The sequence below is a fragment of the Wyeomyia smithii genome, chromosome 2 (assembly GCF_029784165.1).
Source record: "Wyeomyia smithii strain HCP4-BCI-WySm-NY-G18 chromosome 2, ASM2978416v1, whole genome shotgun sequence".
In the NCBI taxonomy this organism is placed as follows: Eukaryota; Metazoa; Arthropoda; class Insecta; order Diptera; family Culicidae; genus Wyeomyia; species Wyeomyia smithii.
This window is the reverse complement of record NC_073695.1, coordinates 263,643,299-263,658,977: the sequence shown is the minus strand read 5'-3', so window position 1 is coordinate 263,658,977 and position 15,679 is coordinate 263,643,299. Positions and strand designations below refer to the sequence as shown.

Genomic DNA, 15,679 nt, shown 5'->3' with positions numbered 1-15,679 from the left:
TATGTAGTCCGCAAATGATGAAAAAAAAAATTGGTTGGCTGCTGAATGAATCCCGTTGTAACCGTATAGACAATGGGTAGATTTCGTTTTCTTGGTTAGATGGTCGAAATAAATGAGTTTCTCAGTGTAGATGCCCGACTATAATAACAAATTCAGAGATTTTAGCTAACTTTCATGAGATAACTAAAGTGAACTAATAAGAATCTATTCCATGGATTAGTTGATCAGTTTAGTTAGAAAATATGCGTTTTTTCTAGTTTTCATTTGAGTTTTCAATTGAGTTTTCGTTTTATAATTATGGGCTGAGATGAATAATGGAACAGTTCCCCTATCTGTGTTGCTGTGTTTCTAACATAAAACAGAGCGAGGGAAATAATCCGCGTTCGCGCGTGACTATATTATTTCTGATTTTGTCAATTAAAAAGCACGGAAAGTGAGTATCTAAATTAACCTTATTTTCGAATTTGCCCAAAACGGGTTAAATAAGCATAAAAAACAAATTTTATTGTCTCTCTCAATTCCTTTCATGAAAGAAAAAACTGCCCAGTCAGTTTCATTGGGGGCCCACATTTTTGTTATCGCACCAGGCCCACCAAACCATAGCTACGCCACTGACCCCAGTGCATACAACTTTTGAAGTGAACAGCAAACACACCGAGGGAAGTTTTTATTCAAAATACTGAAGCGATAATGGAAAACTTTTAAGATGAAGTTTCATATAAAACGAAAAACCTTCAAGCTGTTTATTTTAAAATGTTCAAAATAGGCAGAATTGCTTAGAAAAGCAGAGTCTATCATCCTACCAACTTTTAAAGTAATCTTAGTGCTCCTAAGGTGAGTTTACATGAAATTTACTACTTTTGGGCTTAGAGTAATAATTTTCCAAAAATTTAGATTTAAAATAAAAAAATACATTTTGAACGTGGAAACTCGATTGAATAATCTTGAAGCCAACATGATTTAGTAACTTTTTTCTACTCGAATTTTGAAGAATTGGCTCTTAAAATTTTACACGCTTTTCTGATTTTCATGTATCAGATGAAAGATTGTAATTTGCTGAGCAAAACGTGATTTTCACAAAATGTTCATCGTTGTCACATTACTTGTCGTCTATTTTGGAGATCATTTTTAAGTACAGTTGAATCCCCCTAAAACGACACTTTTTATAATGACAAATCTCGATATTGCGACATTCTCAAAGGTCCCTCAGTTTCATACTAAAATCCTTCATTTTATCGCGACATTTCGCTATAACGACAGTCCCTTGCGATGTCACTATAAAGGGATTTGACTGTAATATACTTTTTAAGTTCTGAGTTCCAGGGTAGAAGTATTAACCTAGACTAGTTAGAGCCGTAGGTAAATATCAACAATTGACTGTGTCGACCAGGGGGGATTTACTGCTGTCAAAATTCATATATGTGTGCGTTATCGCAGATCAACTCTGGTCCATGAAGTTTGTTGGTCCATGACGTTTAAAAGATTTCCTGTGTGGCGAGGAAACTTCATGATTCTTAGCTAATTGCTGGCTGCTGCCACCAAATTTTACTACGCAACGCAGTATGAATAAAAGTTTTTTTGCGATTTCTAGAGTTTTGTTGAAAAGACCGTTACTTTTATACTAATTTTACTTCAATCAAAACGACAAAAACCAAAACAACCGGACGCCTTGTTGCCAAATATGCTGGTCACGGTTACACGATATTTGACAGATAGATTCCCCCTGGTGTCGACAATGCGCCCCATTTGGGATTAGTCCCGTATTATATCGAATAAGAAAGACACTATGAATAGAGAAGAAACTAGTTGCATCCAACTCATTGTTTTCCGCCAGTAGACTTAGCTAACAAAAGCCTGTCATCAGTGTTTTTGGGTCCGCTCGAGCCAATACGTGCGAGGCAGGCAAAAATTACTGACCCAGCATCCGTGTAATTGCTGCTCGTCGATTGCACTAACTGCATCTGAAAAGCCAGCTCATGTGGAAAACTGTTTTCTGATTCTTCCTCCTCCCCTTTTCCGCGTATTTACAGTGACACAGAGTTGCTCAGCACTTGTTACGAACTTTTGCATGTACTTGTAGATTTTTTTTATTTGTTTCGCCTTCGATAGGAGAACTCAGACAGGATTAACTTTTTTTCTCTTCGCCCGGGTGAAAAACATGGTTCGACAAGTGGAACACAAGCTGCAGCAGCTTGGTGGCTTCCTTCCGTTTTATTTTGCACTTCTTTAGTTGCCTTCGAGTAGATTTCTCCCGGGTTTTTTCCTTGTTGTGCCACTCTTCTGTAGCAGCAGTAGTACATTGTTGCGTTTTTGTTAATCCTAAAAGTTTCCGCTAAACTGCTGCTGCTGTACGGCTTGTTAATCCTTACTAACGGACTCAATTAGCAATTAGAAAGTTTTGTTTTTGTCCATGTTACGGAAGCAGTTTAAAAGGCATTGGAAGTTTTAGGGATGCCAAATGGTTTTAAACGAGTTTGTAACACTTTGCGAGTGGTTTGTTATCTAGGAAAACTTTCAACATTCAAACAGAAGTAGCCACTGGACGTGAAATGTTCCGAAAGGGACATAGTAATTGGGAATTAATAAATTCGAACAACGAGTCGAAATTAATCAAATCATAAGTTCCTTAATAATTTTTGTTAATTTTTACAAATTTTATCGATGAAATATACAAATTTACAACCTGAAACCACGTCGTATGTTGGTGTTTCTATTTAGTGAGGTTTCTTGACGTGTTAAAAGTTGAATAAATTATATTTTCGACAATTTTCAAGGTTCTAGTGCCTATGCCATACCAGCAGCCAATAAAGTAGTCACTAGACTGCTGCCGGACCTTTATGGTAATTACTTACAGCTAATGAATTATTTGTGTTTCGGTTGCCTTTTCTCGGTGGGGGATGCGTGATTTATATGCTTCCCTTACTATCAGCTGAAAATGTACGTTTGACGGTTAGGTTTGAACGCCGATCTGGCGGTAACCTTGATTACTGAAATAAAACCGCTGGAATGGGGGAAATTTATGGGGAGCTTGTTTCGGTTTCATATGTACACAGTAAAGAAAATTTACATTACTTTAAATGCACATAAATGGAGCATCGGAAACCACGTAATATTCCGTGTGGCATTATATTCACATGCAAAGTAAATGAATATATTGTGAATTTGCATGCATATTTATATTCGAAGCTTTAAGTTTATATCAATTAACGTACAAATTTACATGTCTTAAAACGATTCTGTATTGTACATTATTTACGGTGTGAAATTGTATATGTTTTTCACTTTATGTGCTAGAAATCGTTATGTGCTTTCATTTGTATTAGTTGTAAATTTCATTTTTTGGTACTGTGTAGCACTTTGTTTTTTATTGTAGCTTTGTTCCCCGCTTTGGGTTAGTAATCACACTGTTTTTTCCGTTCCGTTTGATTAGCTTGTATCCGTGTTTCCATTTTCTTGCCTGCTTATGCTAACTCGAACCACGCTGCTTGTTTCTCGATAGAGTAATTTCCCCTCCCCCTAACGGATGTCTCACTTCTAGAGGCGCGCTCTCTGTCCTGTTTTAGAAAACTTCCGCTCTCTTCTATTGCCACGTTTGCTTTTTCTTTTTCTTCTCACCTAAAATGTAGAGATGTGTGCAGATCCTGAAATCATCACGCCAAATCAGCATGACGGTTCGGGCGCCTCCATCGGCAGCATCCTCGATGATTAACTCAACCGCCCCGCTGCATGGTTTTGGACCACCCCCAAGCGTGGTGGGCAGTACTAGTCGGTTGGCGGCCGCCGTTGCTGATCCACTCGGGAGTGCCTCGCTGGTCGGAGTTGGCCCCGGATCGACCGTCGGACCGATCGTGATGCCGGGTGGAGTGACAGGCTCGGGCGGAGTTTATCCGCCACCACCGAATCGACAAACCTGCTCTTGGATGGACCGACAGGGGAGACCGGCCTCGCCACCGTACGAGTACGGTGGCCGCCGGCCGGAACGGAGGGACCGGTGAGTATAGAATTACAATTGCAGTGTACTTTTACGACGAAGAACTGCGGCGGAAATTATTAAAATTTTAAAAGTTTAACCACAAGTTTTTATAAATTAAAACATTCTCATTGAAGCCGCAATAAAGTAGCAGTGCAGCTGTGCACGTGTTCGTGTATCGTACGAAATTAATTCCCCTATGCACTAAATCTATTTCGGTTGGGCCACTTTTAGTCCGCAGGTTACCACAACCCGGTTGGTGCAATTTTTCTTCTACTGCAGGCGGTAATTTACTATTCAGAGCAAACCGGATCTGCAGTAACATACAAAAAAAAAAAAAGTTCGCCGCATATGGGATGCGACTGTACCTCGGTAATAGTGCTGTAAAACAGCATCGAACCACGAAAAACTTAATCGCATAGAGTGCTTCCAGCACAAAATATGCGGTATTCTAATCGAACATTCAACGAAACTTTGCACGCGTATTTGGCGAGAAAGAAATACTTAATACTAGTCATAGTTATAATCATGGGCGCAACTACGGGGGGGCTAGGGGGGGCTTCAGCTCCCTCTAGAAAGTGTTCAGCCCCCCCTAGAATTCCCCAGAGAATGATTGTATTCAATATAAATACATTCTATACTATTTCTCAGAGCATCAAAATCAACACAAATTGAGATGTCGTCATTCATTGGCTAAGAACTAGTTCTGCACCCAGGATCGTTTCTCAAACCTAGCTCTTTTACTCATCTTACCAGTCAGACAAGAGCTGTAGTAACTCGTGCTGTATCAAGAAGTTGTCGCCATTTTACTCGGTTTTGGGCTGTGTTTCACCAGTTCCTGCGCCCCTTAGTTTCTGGTGCCGGTAGGGTTTGCTGAAGAGAAGTGATTTCACAGGGTTGTTATCCGGCATCCTTACGACGTGACCGGCCCACCGCAACCTATTGTCTTTCGCCAGGTGCGCAATGGGGTTCTCTACAAGCAGCGCTTGAAGCTAATGGTTCATGCGCTGTCGCCGTTATCCGTCGTCCGTTTGTACTCCACCGTAGATAGCCCAAGGCACCTTCCGTTCGAAAACACCAAGAGGACTTCCGTAGAGGACTACCAGTTATATCAGGGTTTTGTAGTTTTTTGTATTGAAGTAGTGCGTACGTGTGTAATGTCTGTGAAGAACGGGCCGTCGATGAGAACGTGGTCAATTGTTTTGCTGTATGTTGGTCGAGGAAAGAAGGGACTTTGGACTGCCAGCCCGTGGGAAGCTGCGAAGTTGGTGCATAGCTGGCCGTTGTCGTTCGTCACGGTGTACTGTACAGGCTGTGCGGGCCGATCACCGGCTTATATAAGTCTTTCCTTCCGTTCATGTCCCCAATGACGATCTTGATGTCTCTACGCGAGCAGCTATCGTAAATTTTCTCCAGCTGTGCGTAGAACGTTTCTTTTTCTGCATCAGGTCTTTCTTCGTGAGGGCAGTGCACATTGGGAATAGTGTAGTTGTAGAACCAGCCTTTTATTCTCAACAAACACAACCTGTCGCTGATTGCCTGCCACTTCATCACACGACTCTGCATCCTGCACAGCACTACAAATCCGCTACCAAGCTCATTGGTTGTGCCACCGCTTTGGTGGTACTGTGCCTTGCGGTCACAAATCCACCGTACCTTCTCTCCTTTCAGGCAAAGCTTCTGGAGCGCAACGATGTCGAAGTGACGGGATTCTAGCTGATCCAGCAGAATCCAGTCGACATCCGGGGCGTTGAGCGATCTACTGTTACATGTACCGAGCTTCTAATCGTCATCCTTATTTTGTCGGCTGGGTCATTGCCTATTGTTCCGGTTAGTTTTGAATTGATTCTTCGTAGTATGTTTATTTCAGTATGCTGCCTTACTAGGGCTGCGATGCCTAGTCTCGCGACGGGGCTGCCGCCATAGGTGTAGCTGGCGAGACACCGCATTTCATAGTTCAGCCGTTCGGTCCGGATCAGTCGCTGTTTGAGCCGCCCCTAGCCTGTGGGGTTCAGACAAGCTGCTCTCTAAGGAGAACAACAACCCCTTTCCTGTCAGCATACGACCAAGTTCCCACCGGTTTTTTCTTGGTTGCTCGTATCACAGTCGGTAACACGTGGAAAGGTAGGAAAAGGGGAATTATGCCTTGAACCACACTGGGTCTATTTAATTCCAGCTAGTACGGGTGTGCTGTTACTGCCCAGCCATTTACCAAACCTGGCTCTCCTCAATATCAAATGAGTGTTGTTGAAAGAGGTTGGCGTTGACGCTGTGTTCAAGATATTCAGTACATCTTCGGAGATTCTATCCCGAAGTGATTTTTTCTGCTGTTACGACACTATTTTAAGCGTTATTAAATAAGCATATTAAAACTCCTTTTTCTGTTTATTAAAATTACATACATGAAAACTAGCCCCCCCTAGAAATTTTCCTTAGTTGCGCCCATGGTTATAAGTATTTAAATTTTGATTATCATTTCATTAGAGAAATGTCAGAAAAATTGATTCATCAGGGTTAATTCTTTAATTGAGTTACAAATTTTTACATTGTTAATTCCATCAAGTAAAAGGGGAATGTCTTTCCATCCGTACGGAATGGGTTTCGACTAGGCAATACATGATCATTTCCTAGGATTTTAGACCCTTTAGACACGAGCGTTGTTTCTCAAAAGCGGCGTATCTGTTCTAGTTATTGGAATCTTGGAAAATTGAGTCCAAAAACTTAGATCTTTATTTGATTATTGTCTGTGGACAAGTTGTTCAAAATTGTTTTCTAAGCCTGAACTAATTTGTAACATGCATGCAAAATAGCTTAAGTTAATTATTCAAACATTTTAATCATAAACTTGGATGTCATTTAGAAATTTTCGAAGTATTAAAATTTCTTTGGAAAACAATTCATTTTACATATTTTATTTTATGTGTGTCAACTATATATGGTTCAATAAAATCAAATGTGTACATTTCATATCACGACCATCTCAGATTTGGCTTCAAATTAGGGGAATTGTGCACTTTAAAAAATCCTACTTTGGTGCGTTTGGACTAATCATCGCATCTGCATTTTCAGCAATCAAGTATATTTTTATTTCAAATTTGACTATTTCATTGTGTTTCTAAGAAAAAAATTTGCATGACAGAAACTTAGTACCCTGAGCAATCTTTTTTATATTTTTTTTTCAAATCTCCAGGTATTTTATATCAATGGACATTTTGAAGGCTGCAATTTAAAGAAATAAGTCAAGAAATCCAAAAAAATATCGCCTTTGAGCTGCAGTGTTACCAGCTATGTTCTATTCGCATATGAAAATGAAGTTGTGTTTTTTGGCAAATGAGTATATTTTGTTTTAAAATTTGACAATTCTAATACGTTTCTGTTAAAATTTTACATGATAAACACTTATGATCCGGAGGTATTAAGAGCGAAAACTGGAGTTCCAGCTTTTTTAAGTTTTTTTTTTATGTTTTGCTTAAGGGGTTCTGGTCGAGAAAAATGAGGGAAGTTTGAATTTATTTTTAAGTGCAGAGCATTATTATTGCATCAAAGTGGTATTTTTCTGATGGTACAGTTTATCAACCCCACAAAAATACGTTTGATTTTGAGATATACCAATTATTACTGAAGTAATGGCCGTTTCCCCGAAATGCTATTTTTTGCAGAGGCTTGCGGTGATCCTGATAGAGACTCAGCGGGTCAACCGAAATCAAAAATCTCATATTATTTCATTAGTTTAGAAGTGTGCCGTGTCCTTGAACGATCGCTTTTATGAGTATTTTGTTTTCAGTGCAAACGGGAACGTTTTTCCCAAAAAAAAAAAATGCACGTTTTGAGCGCTAAAAATTGCAATAAAAATTTTTTTGTGGCAAAGTGTAACTTCAAAAAGCGATCGTTCAAGGACCGGCGAATTTAATAACGAAAATTTAAAAAAAAAGATGAAGGAAATCGGCTTAGTAGTTTTCCCGCAATCAGGATCACGGCAAAGTCATTTTTCGAAAAACACTATTCTGAGATAATCGCGTGTAAAGTTTCAAGTTTAGCTTATGCGGCCGGGGCGAGGCGCGCTGCAAATCGCTCTTACTTTCTCCCTATTACTCAGATCTTTATGAAAATTTGTGAAAATGTTCTCAAGACGTTGTATTTGAAAATAATGCAATAAAAAATTTTTCGTTTTTTTTTAAACTAAAAAGATATATAACCCCTCGAGGGGTTATATACCTTTTTGCGTTTGGGATTCCTTTTAAGCGTGTAAAGTAGTAATTTTCTGCAAGTTCAGTTAATCACAACAAAAAAACACGTTTGTTCATAAGAAATACTAATTATTTGTGGAGTAATTGCCGTTTCCCCGAAACGCCTCTTCTTTGCAGAGAATTGCGGTGTTTACGATAGCGACCCAGCAGATCAACAGAAATTAAAACACTCATATTTTTTATCAGTTTAGAAGTGTGTATTGGTAGATATTTTGTTTTCAGTGCAAACGAAAACGTTTTACCTTAAAAAAAACATGTTTTGACCGTAATCGTAAACACGGCAAAGTCATTTTTTGAGAAACGCCATTCCGAGATAAACGCATATAAAGTTTCAAGTTTAGCTTACACATTTAGATTTTATTGCCGAGAACTCAACAGCTGATAAATTCAGCGAAATATTCTATAAGTTTCGGCAGATTTTTCAAGAACTTTGGCAAACAAAACGGTATATCGATATATTTGCTGAGTGTTCGTCGCAAAACTTCGCCGAGCTCGATCAGCTGTTGGAAAGTTTGCCGAGATAAATTCAGTGTGTATGCGGCCGTGGCCGGCGCACTTTAAATCGCTCTAACTTTCTTCCTATCACTCAGATCTTCATGAAAATTTGTGAAATTGTTCTCAAGAAGTTGTACTTTAAGATAACGCAATAAAATTTTTTAGATTTTTTATTATTATTTGATTTTTTTTAAAACTAAAAATGTATATACCCCTTAAGCTTATATTTTCAGTTTACAAATGTTTAAAATTTTTATGATTCTGGGCATTCTGAATGATGCAATTCAAAGAAAAATAGCGTAGCAGCTTAGAAAACATATGAATTTTGAATGATATCTTCAATAACACAAAAAAGAAACTTCAAGCTTTCATCTAGATTATGTGATCTGCAAAGTTCTTTAATAAAAACCTGGCTATATCCTTACAATCGCCAGGCAAAAGTTCTTAAAATGTTAGTTTAACTTTTTTTTTAAGAACGTGCAGAAAACCCATCCTACCCTCATAGATGTTACAGGAATTAGGGTATTGTGTTAGTAGGAACGGTATTACGTAAGAGCTTTATTTTGACATAATACAGTGATGTAACTCAGAAAAAAAAATGTAATAATCCAAGCTTACTTCCCTTATTATTTTGAATAGTCTACTCTTTCACATTGATTGCGATTATCGTCTTCTTTCTCTCCTGACGGTGGCAGGGCTCGCTGTCTGAATACATTCTTGAACAAACGTGTCAAACGAGTAATCGCCACCACGATGCTTTTTTTCCTAAAACGTATTTTGACATTTTTCTAGAAATGAGAATTATGCACGTTGTGTGCAAGAATTCGGAAATTATTATTATCATGGATCTTGTAATAATATTTTTTCACATGAATAGAACGAAGTAGACAGAAATAGACCAAAATTACATTACCAAAAAAATGAGAGTGTGCATTTCTTCGACGCGCGAGTGTCAATTGACCATCTGTTCTTTGTGTGAGAGGAGAAGGTAGTTCTATACTTACTAGGAAAAGCTATGGGAACTAGCAAAATGCACATAGGAAGTGAAATCAAATGAAAGTGTAAACCGTTTTCAAGCCTGGGTGATAGAAAATTATTTCCAACAAACATGGAAAACAACTGCAAATATAGCAAAATATAAAAAGAAATATTTTGTTGTGGATATTGAAACAACTGGCAACACTTCCGGTCAAATTTTATATGTTTTCTCAGTTTCTTGTGTGATTGAATCACTCAAAATGTCCATAATTATAGCAGTTCCATGATATTACAAATACGAAAATAACATAGTTAGCAACGCTTACGCTCGAAAGTGATACTTTTTGGATTTCTTGACTAATTGAAGGAAAAGAAGGGTTTTCGAAAGGGTCCCCCGGATGGGTAGAAGACTGGGACACGGTTATATGAGAAAAAAGCGATGGTGTTATTTTTTCGCTCCCATGCACTTTTCGTGTTCCTTATGGGTCCTATAACAACTGTGCAACTTTTCAGATCGATCGGTGAAACGCCCGATTTGCGCCTGATTTTTAAAGCTTCCATACGATTTTATATGGGAAAAACCACTTTTTCAAAACTTTTTCTATACAGATGTCCAGTTGGCTCCTAAAAATATATCAATACATGATATTTATAGGAAATTTTTCTGGGAAAAACTCTTCTGAAGAACGCAAGGCGCTAGAGCGAGGGCCTAGTGTGGTTGGTAACGTCTCCGCCAACCACGCTCGACGCCTGGGTTCGAATCCTACCGCCGACATAGATGTCGATGGTTGTGAGGTGGCGTGATCCACTCACAACCAACCCAACTGGTCTAGATTCAATCCTAGCCGACATCGGGAGATTTTATGAGGCGAAAAATCTCTGGGATCACGCCTTCCATCGCATGAGGAAGTAAAGCCGTTGGCGCCGGTCCGTTAATAAACGGGTCGTGAGTTACACTTTGAAAATTAATTCCACGCGAAATTATTTCTCATACTTAAGCAAGTTTGCAATAGCAGCATGCTGTAGCAGTGTTGCTGGAAAATTTCTATGGTGAGCCGTTCGCCAGACATTCAATCAGTTTGGGGTGAATAGCTGTTTCTACAAGCATCGTAGCGCCTTACGGTCTTCAGAAGAGTTTTTCCAAGGAAAATTTCCTACAAATATCTTGTATCCATATATTTTTAGAAGGCAACTGGACATTTATAGAGAATAACTTTTGAAATAGTGGATTTTCCCATATAAAATCGTATGGAAACTTTAAAAATCGGGCGCAAATCGGGCGTTTCACCGATCGATCTGAAAAGTTACACAGTTGTTATGGGACCCATAAGGAACACGAAAAGTGCATGGGAGCTAACATTTATTTTTTGTCCCACCCTAATAGGTAGTCCAATTGGCATCAAAGTTTGGATTTTACGTGAAAAATTTCCTAAATTTCAAGCCAAATCTGAAATGGTCGTTGATTTTTATTTTCTTATTTCCACTTTTCAATTCCGATATACAAAGGAAGGAATACGTGATACTGGAGTTAGCTTTGCATTATCATACCTTACCTTACCAATCAGACGGAGGCCTGTGTGGCCTTTGCTGTATCTAAAAGCCAATGTCGTTGTATGCGATACATGGGATCTCATCCGACATTCTTACGAAATGCCCAGCCCACCGCAGCCTTCCGATTTTAGCCGTATGGACTATAGAAGGCTCCCCGAGCAACTGGTGCAACTCGTGGTTCATTCGTTGTGACATGGGTCCCTCATCTTCAATCAATAGCAACAGAGTTGTCCCTCGAGCCTCTATTTCTCATGTAGTTTGTCTTCGACGTGTTTGTGACTACTCCGACCCGATTGGCCTCTGCTTTAAGTCTGCTGTACGTTTCCATCAATATCCCAAAGTTGCGTGCCATAATGTCAATGTCGGATGCGAAGGTGTATATTCCCGCTCTTCACCATGACAATGTTGAACAGCAGACATGAAAGCCCATAGCTTTGCTGCACCTCTTTTCGAGGTTCGAAAAGACTAGAGAGCGAAAATCGTCACTTTGACCAGTCGCGTAAGTTTGTTCAGGAAACCGTTTTCGTGCATAATTTGGCATAGCTTCTGATCTCGTTCGATTGCGTCATACGCTGCTTTGGAGTCGATTTGATAGGCGGTGGTTCTGGAGTACTTGTCGCATAAATCTGGTCCCTGGTTCCCGCGAACTCCTTTGAAATAGGTAAAAGGCGGCGTCATAAAAGTTAGAAGAGTATACTTTGCTACTATCCCAAATCCTGACAATCATCCAGCACAGCGGCTTTGTTGTTTTCCAACCTACCGATTTCCTTCTCAATCTCCTGGAGGCTTAGGGTCGGAAACCTTTCGTCACCTGCACGGGCTCCTGAATTGAGAGCCGTACCACCATTGTCTGTAACATCGCCGTTGGAATGATCATCGTAGTACTGTTTCCACCTACCGATCGCCTCACACTCGCTCTTCAGGAGATTTTCTTCCAGGTATTACGGGGGTCGTTAATTTAGTGTTTTTTCTCCTGTTAGCGCCTTTTCCTTCGAAGGAGGAGTTCTTCCTGTTCCACATTCGCGCTCGCCAGTGCTGCATGTTTTCCTCTACTAACTGTTTTCCTTTGCCGTTGAACCAGTCGTATAGCCGTGCAACTTATGGCAGATTGTATATCGCTCCAGCCATCTTCAGGAGAGCCTGCGCCATGTTGCTCTTCCGTTGGTAGAACTGCTTCCCTGGGCGGCAATGGGATCCGGTGGTTGTTCGATGTCAGGTCGCGGCGTACGACTTTAACGCGTGCGATTCATCGTCGAAAGTTCTGGGCGAATGCATACTGAAACTAGATAGTGGTCCAAATCTATGTTCGAACGGTGGTATGTGCGATCGTTGATGATATCTGAGAACAATCTTCTGTCGATTAGAACGTTGTTTATGGTGCCGAAGTTGAAAAAACGGCCTTTAAAAATCAGTTCCTCAGTACCACCGATTACGCGTTGACGCATCCTACCCAGTACTACAAAACCGGTTTCTAGCTCGTTGATAGTGCCACAGCTTTGGTGAAAGGTAGCCGCTTCTCCACCCTTTCTGTATTGTCCAGTAAAATTCCTGTAGTGCCCGAAGCTGCGTGAATGAAACTCGTCTCAGGACATCCTATCTGAAAGCATAACGGGCTTCCAATTCAAAGTCCGTTTCCGTCGCTATGGTCTTTGCCAATTGTTCCGGGTTGTTTGTTCTCTTCTAGCGTTCGTAACTTTTTAATTTTCATGGGGCGGCTTGTTGGGCATCTCCCCTGTTCCACTGGTGGACCATCGTATCAGCTCTGTTTGGAAGGCTACGTTGGCACGGGAAAGTTATTAGTATCCCAGTCGGCACTACGGGGAGGTCAGAATAGGACTTGCTAGGCAGAAGGCTAAGGACCATACTGGGGTCTATTTTAAACCTACAGGTACGTACAGTACCGATGGTGCGCACTTCCCAGCTATTTAGTCAGCTCTCGCGTCTGTATTCTCAGTATTTTATGCCTAATATCCATATACCTTGCGTTCATATGCCTCGTATCCCTCTAATAACAATTTTTCAATTTCATTTTCATTATTATACTTTTACTATTATTGGCGAAATTTTTAATTGTGAGGCTCCATTTTCACATATTTTTTGCGAAAACGCATAAACTTCTGAACGATGTATGAGTTTTCAGACTCGTGGCAGTCGGAAATGGCGTTGCGAACAGTTTTTGACTATTCAAGGGTAAATAGGAAAGCAGGATAGTCGACCAACATGATCGACAGGCTTGTGGTCTTCAATATTTCCCTATAGAATGTTCCTGATGTTTGTCGCGGTGCGGATGGCCTCGCGCATACCAGATCCCGAGGTTTTTCGTTGATCGGACCTTCAGCGTTCGTGTTTGGCGAAGCCACCTCAATCGAAGGTTGTCGTTTGTTTGCGACCTCACCTTAGCGCTTAATCTGATCGACTGATTGACGTTTTAAGCTCGTGACCTCCTCAAGATTAGCAGTTTTTGCAGACGCTACCGTTGCGATTGTGAGGCCGTTCGACAGCAGCACGAGGTGACTTGTCATTCGGCAGCGTCTCCAGATCAGGAAGACCATCCGTCAGGCTCTCCTCTTTACCGCTAGGCGAACCAAGGATTAGTTTGCTGTCGAGGTTGAAGTCCTCCTTCACTTCCATCTCCTCAGTCCCGCCTGTTGCATATGGCCTTGTGGGGCTGCACACCATGGGTGTGTCGGCTCCATTTGTTCCGACAGAGTTAGGTTTACCGGTGCCCGAGCTTGAAATTTATTGTTGTTTGTTTGTTTGTTCATTTTTTTCAGGATACAGTCCGTTAGCAGCTAGGAATTCGTTGAACCTCCATTTATTCTTTCATCTCTCGGCGCGGTTCGCATTACGCCTTGGCTTAGGAGTTTGACCATTAGGTTTTCACGTAACAGCCATGGTTAAGAGCAATTACAATCATCCTCCTTTTGGACTCTCTGCTCCAGTTCTCAATAATTTAAGTCTATTCGTACAGGCTAAACTCAAATTAAAGAGAACCGTCGAAGGCGGAGTTTAACTGGCAACTACGCGGTACCCCATATTATTTTGTTTTAATCGCCTCTTGGGAATCTTTATATTCTAAATTTCTCGAAAACGGATGCTGTTAGAAAGTTAATGACTTTGCACTTTATGCATTTAAATGATGACTAGAATCATTGAAGTACGATTATCATTTACAAAAGGTGGAAATTAAAAAAAAATGCGTTGAAACTTTAAGCTTAAAACGTGAAAAAAATGTAACTCGTTCAATCAAAAATGTTTCAAAACTAGGTTTTCTCAGTGCATATTTGACAAATACTTGTTTTAAAATTTACTCATGGAAAATACTCAGTTTTACTAGCCAAAAATGTGTGCAAAGTTTCATTGCAATCAAAACCCCTTAAAGTTAGTCGACCGGTCACTCGGCATGCAAATGCTCCAACAGCGTATTCCAGCGCCTCGGTACACAGTTGCAGTGCAAATGTAAATTTACAACGTTATCTCACCTGTATTTGGCCCATTAACCCACGTTCTGTGCTTGTTTCTGTGTGTTTCTTTTCCGCACCCGCATTGCCCGGCAGAGTTCGGCGTGTTGACCTAGTGATAGAGCCCGGCCAGTCCCTGGGGCTGATGATTCGGGGAGGTGTGGAGTACGGGCTGGGTATTTTTATTACCGGCGTCGACAAGGATAGTGTTGCGGACCGGGCCGGACTGATGGTAAGTGATGACGTTTACGGACCCGCCCCCCCCCCGGTAGGAGCTTCTGATAGATTGCTGAACCTTCCTTCCTTCCTTCCTTCTCTCTTTCGTTTCGTTCAGGTCGGAGATCAAATCCTGGAGGTGAACAATCAATCATTCATGGATGTGACCCATGACGAGGCCGTTAGTCAATTCAAGTTCCACAAACGGATGTCGCTGCTGGTGCGGGACGTCGGGAAAGTGCCACACTCGTGTACCACCGTTGAGCCAGAACCGTGGGACGCCTACAGTCCGACCGGAGTGAGGTAAGCATCCTAGCTTCCTTATCAGTTTCGATATCTCTTAACCTGGGATTTCCGCTTTCCCACAGAACCCGCCGGAAATGTCCGGTGTCAGCGATGGTAGAAGAAAAAGCCAGATCCTTATTACCTCGTCATCATTTTGCTAACTTATCGTATTATATAGCGGAATATGGTGCTAGAGGAATGACCATAGAGGCCTTCGTATCTGTTTTATTAGAAATGTTAGATACACCCGAGAAGGTGAGTTATTTTGGTGTCCGATTGACATTCTTCCTAGCGATTAATTATTTCTTTGCTTTCTATTTGTTCTTCCACAGCATACCTTAGTAACAGAAATAAGAGAACTAATTTTTCCTGAAGATAGAACGCGATATGACGAACTTGTATATAGGAGAGGGAGAGACATTTACGGTGATCCACTAGATAGGCATAGGGTGAGTATTTTTCCTATTTACCCATAT

General features: G+C 40.7%; 1 protein-coding gene across 9 annotated transcripts in view; it reads left to right on the top strand.

Annotated features, from left to right (window-relative positions):
- LOC129724144 (uncharacterized) overlaps positions 1-15,679 on the top strand; it is a 292,991-nt gene that overhangs the window by 160,774 nt on the left and 116,538 nt on the right. For 8 of the 9 annotated variants that reach the window (XM_055678799.1, XM_055678801.1, XM_055678795.1 and 5 more), the window contains exons 7-11: positions 3,627-3,991; positions 14,799-14,934; positions 15,037-15,221; positions 15,287-15,458; positions 15,536-15,652. In XM_055678799.1, the coding sequence (XP_055534774.1) occupies positions 3,627-3,991; positions 14,799-14,934; positions 15,037-15,221; positions 15,287-15,458; positions 15,536-15,652 (975 nt within the window). The remainder of the gene's footprint in view (positions 1-3,626; positions 3,992-14,798; positions 14,935-15,036; positions 15,222-15,286; positions 15,459-15,535; positions 15,653-15,679) is intronic. The other variant, XM_055678798.1, reaches the window with a different exon arrangement.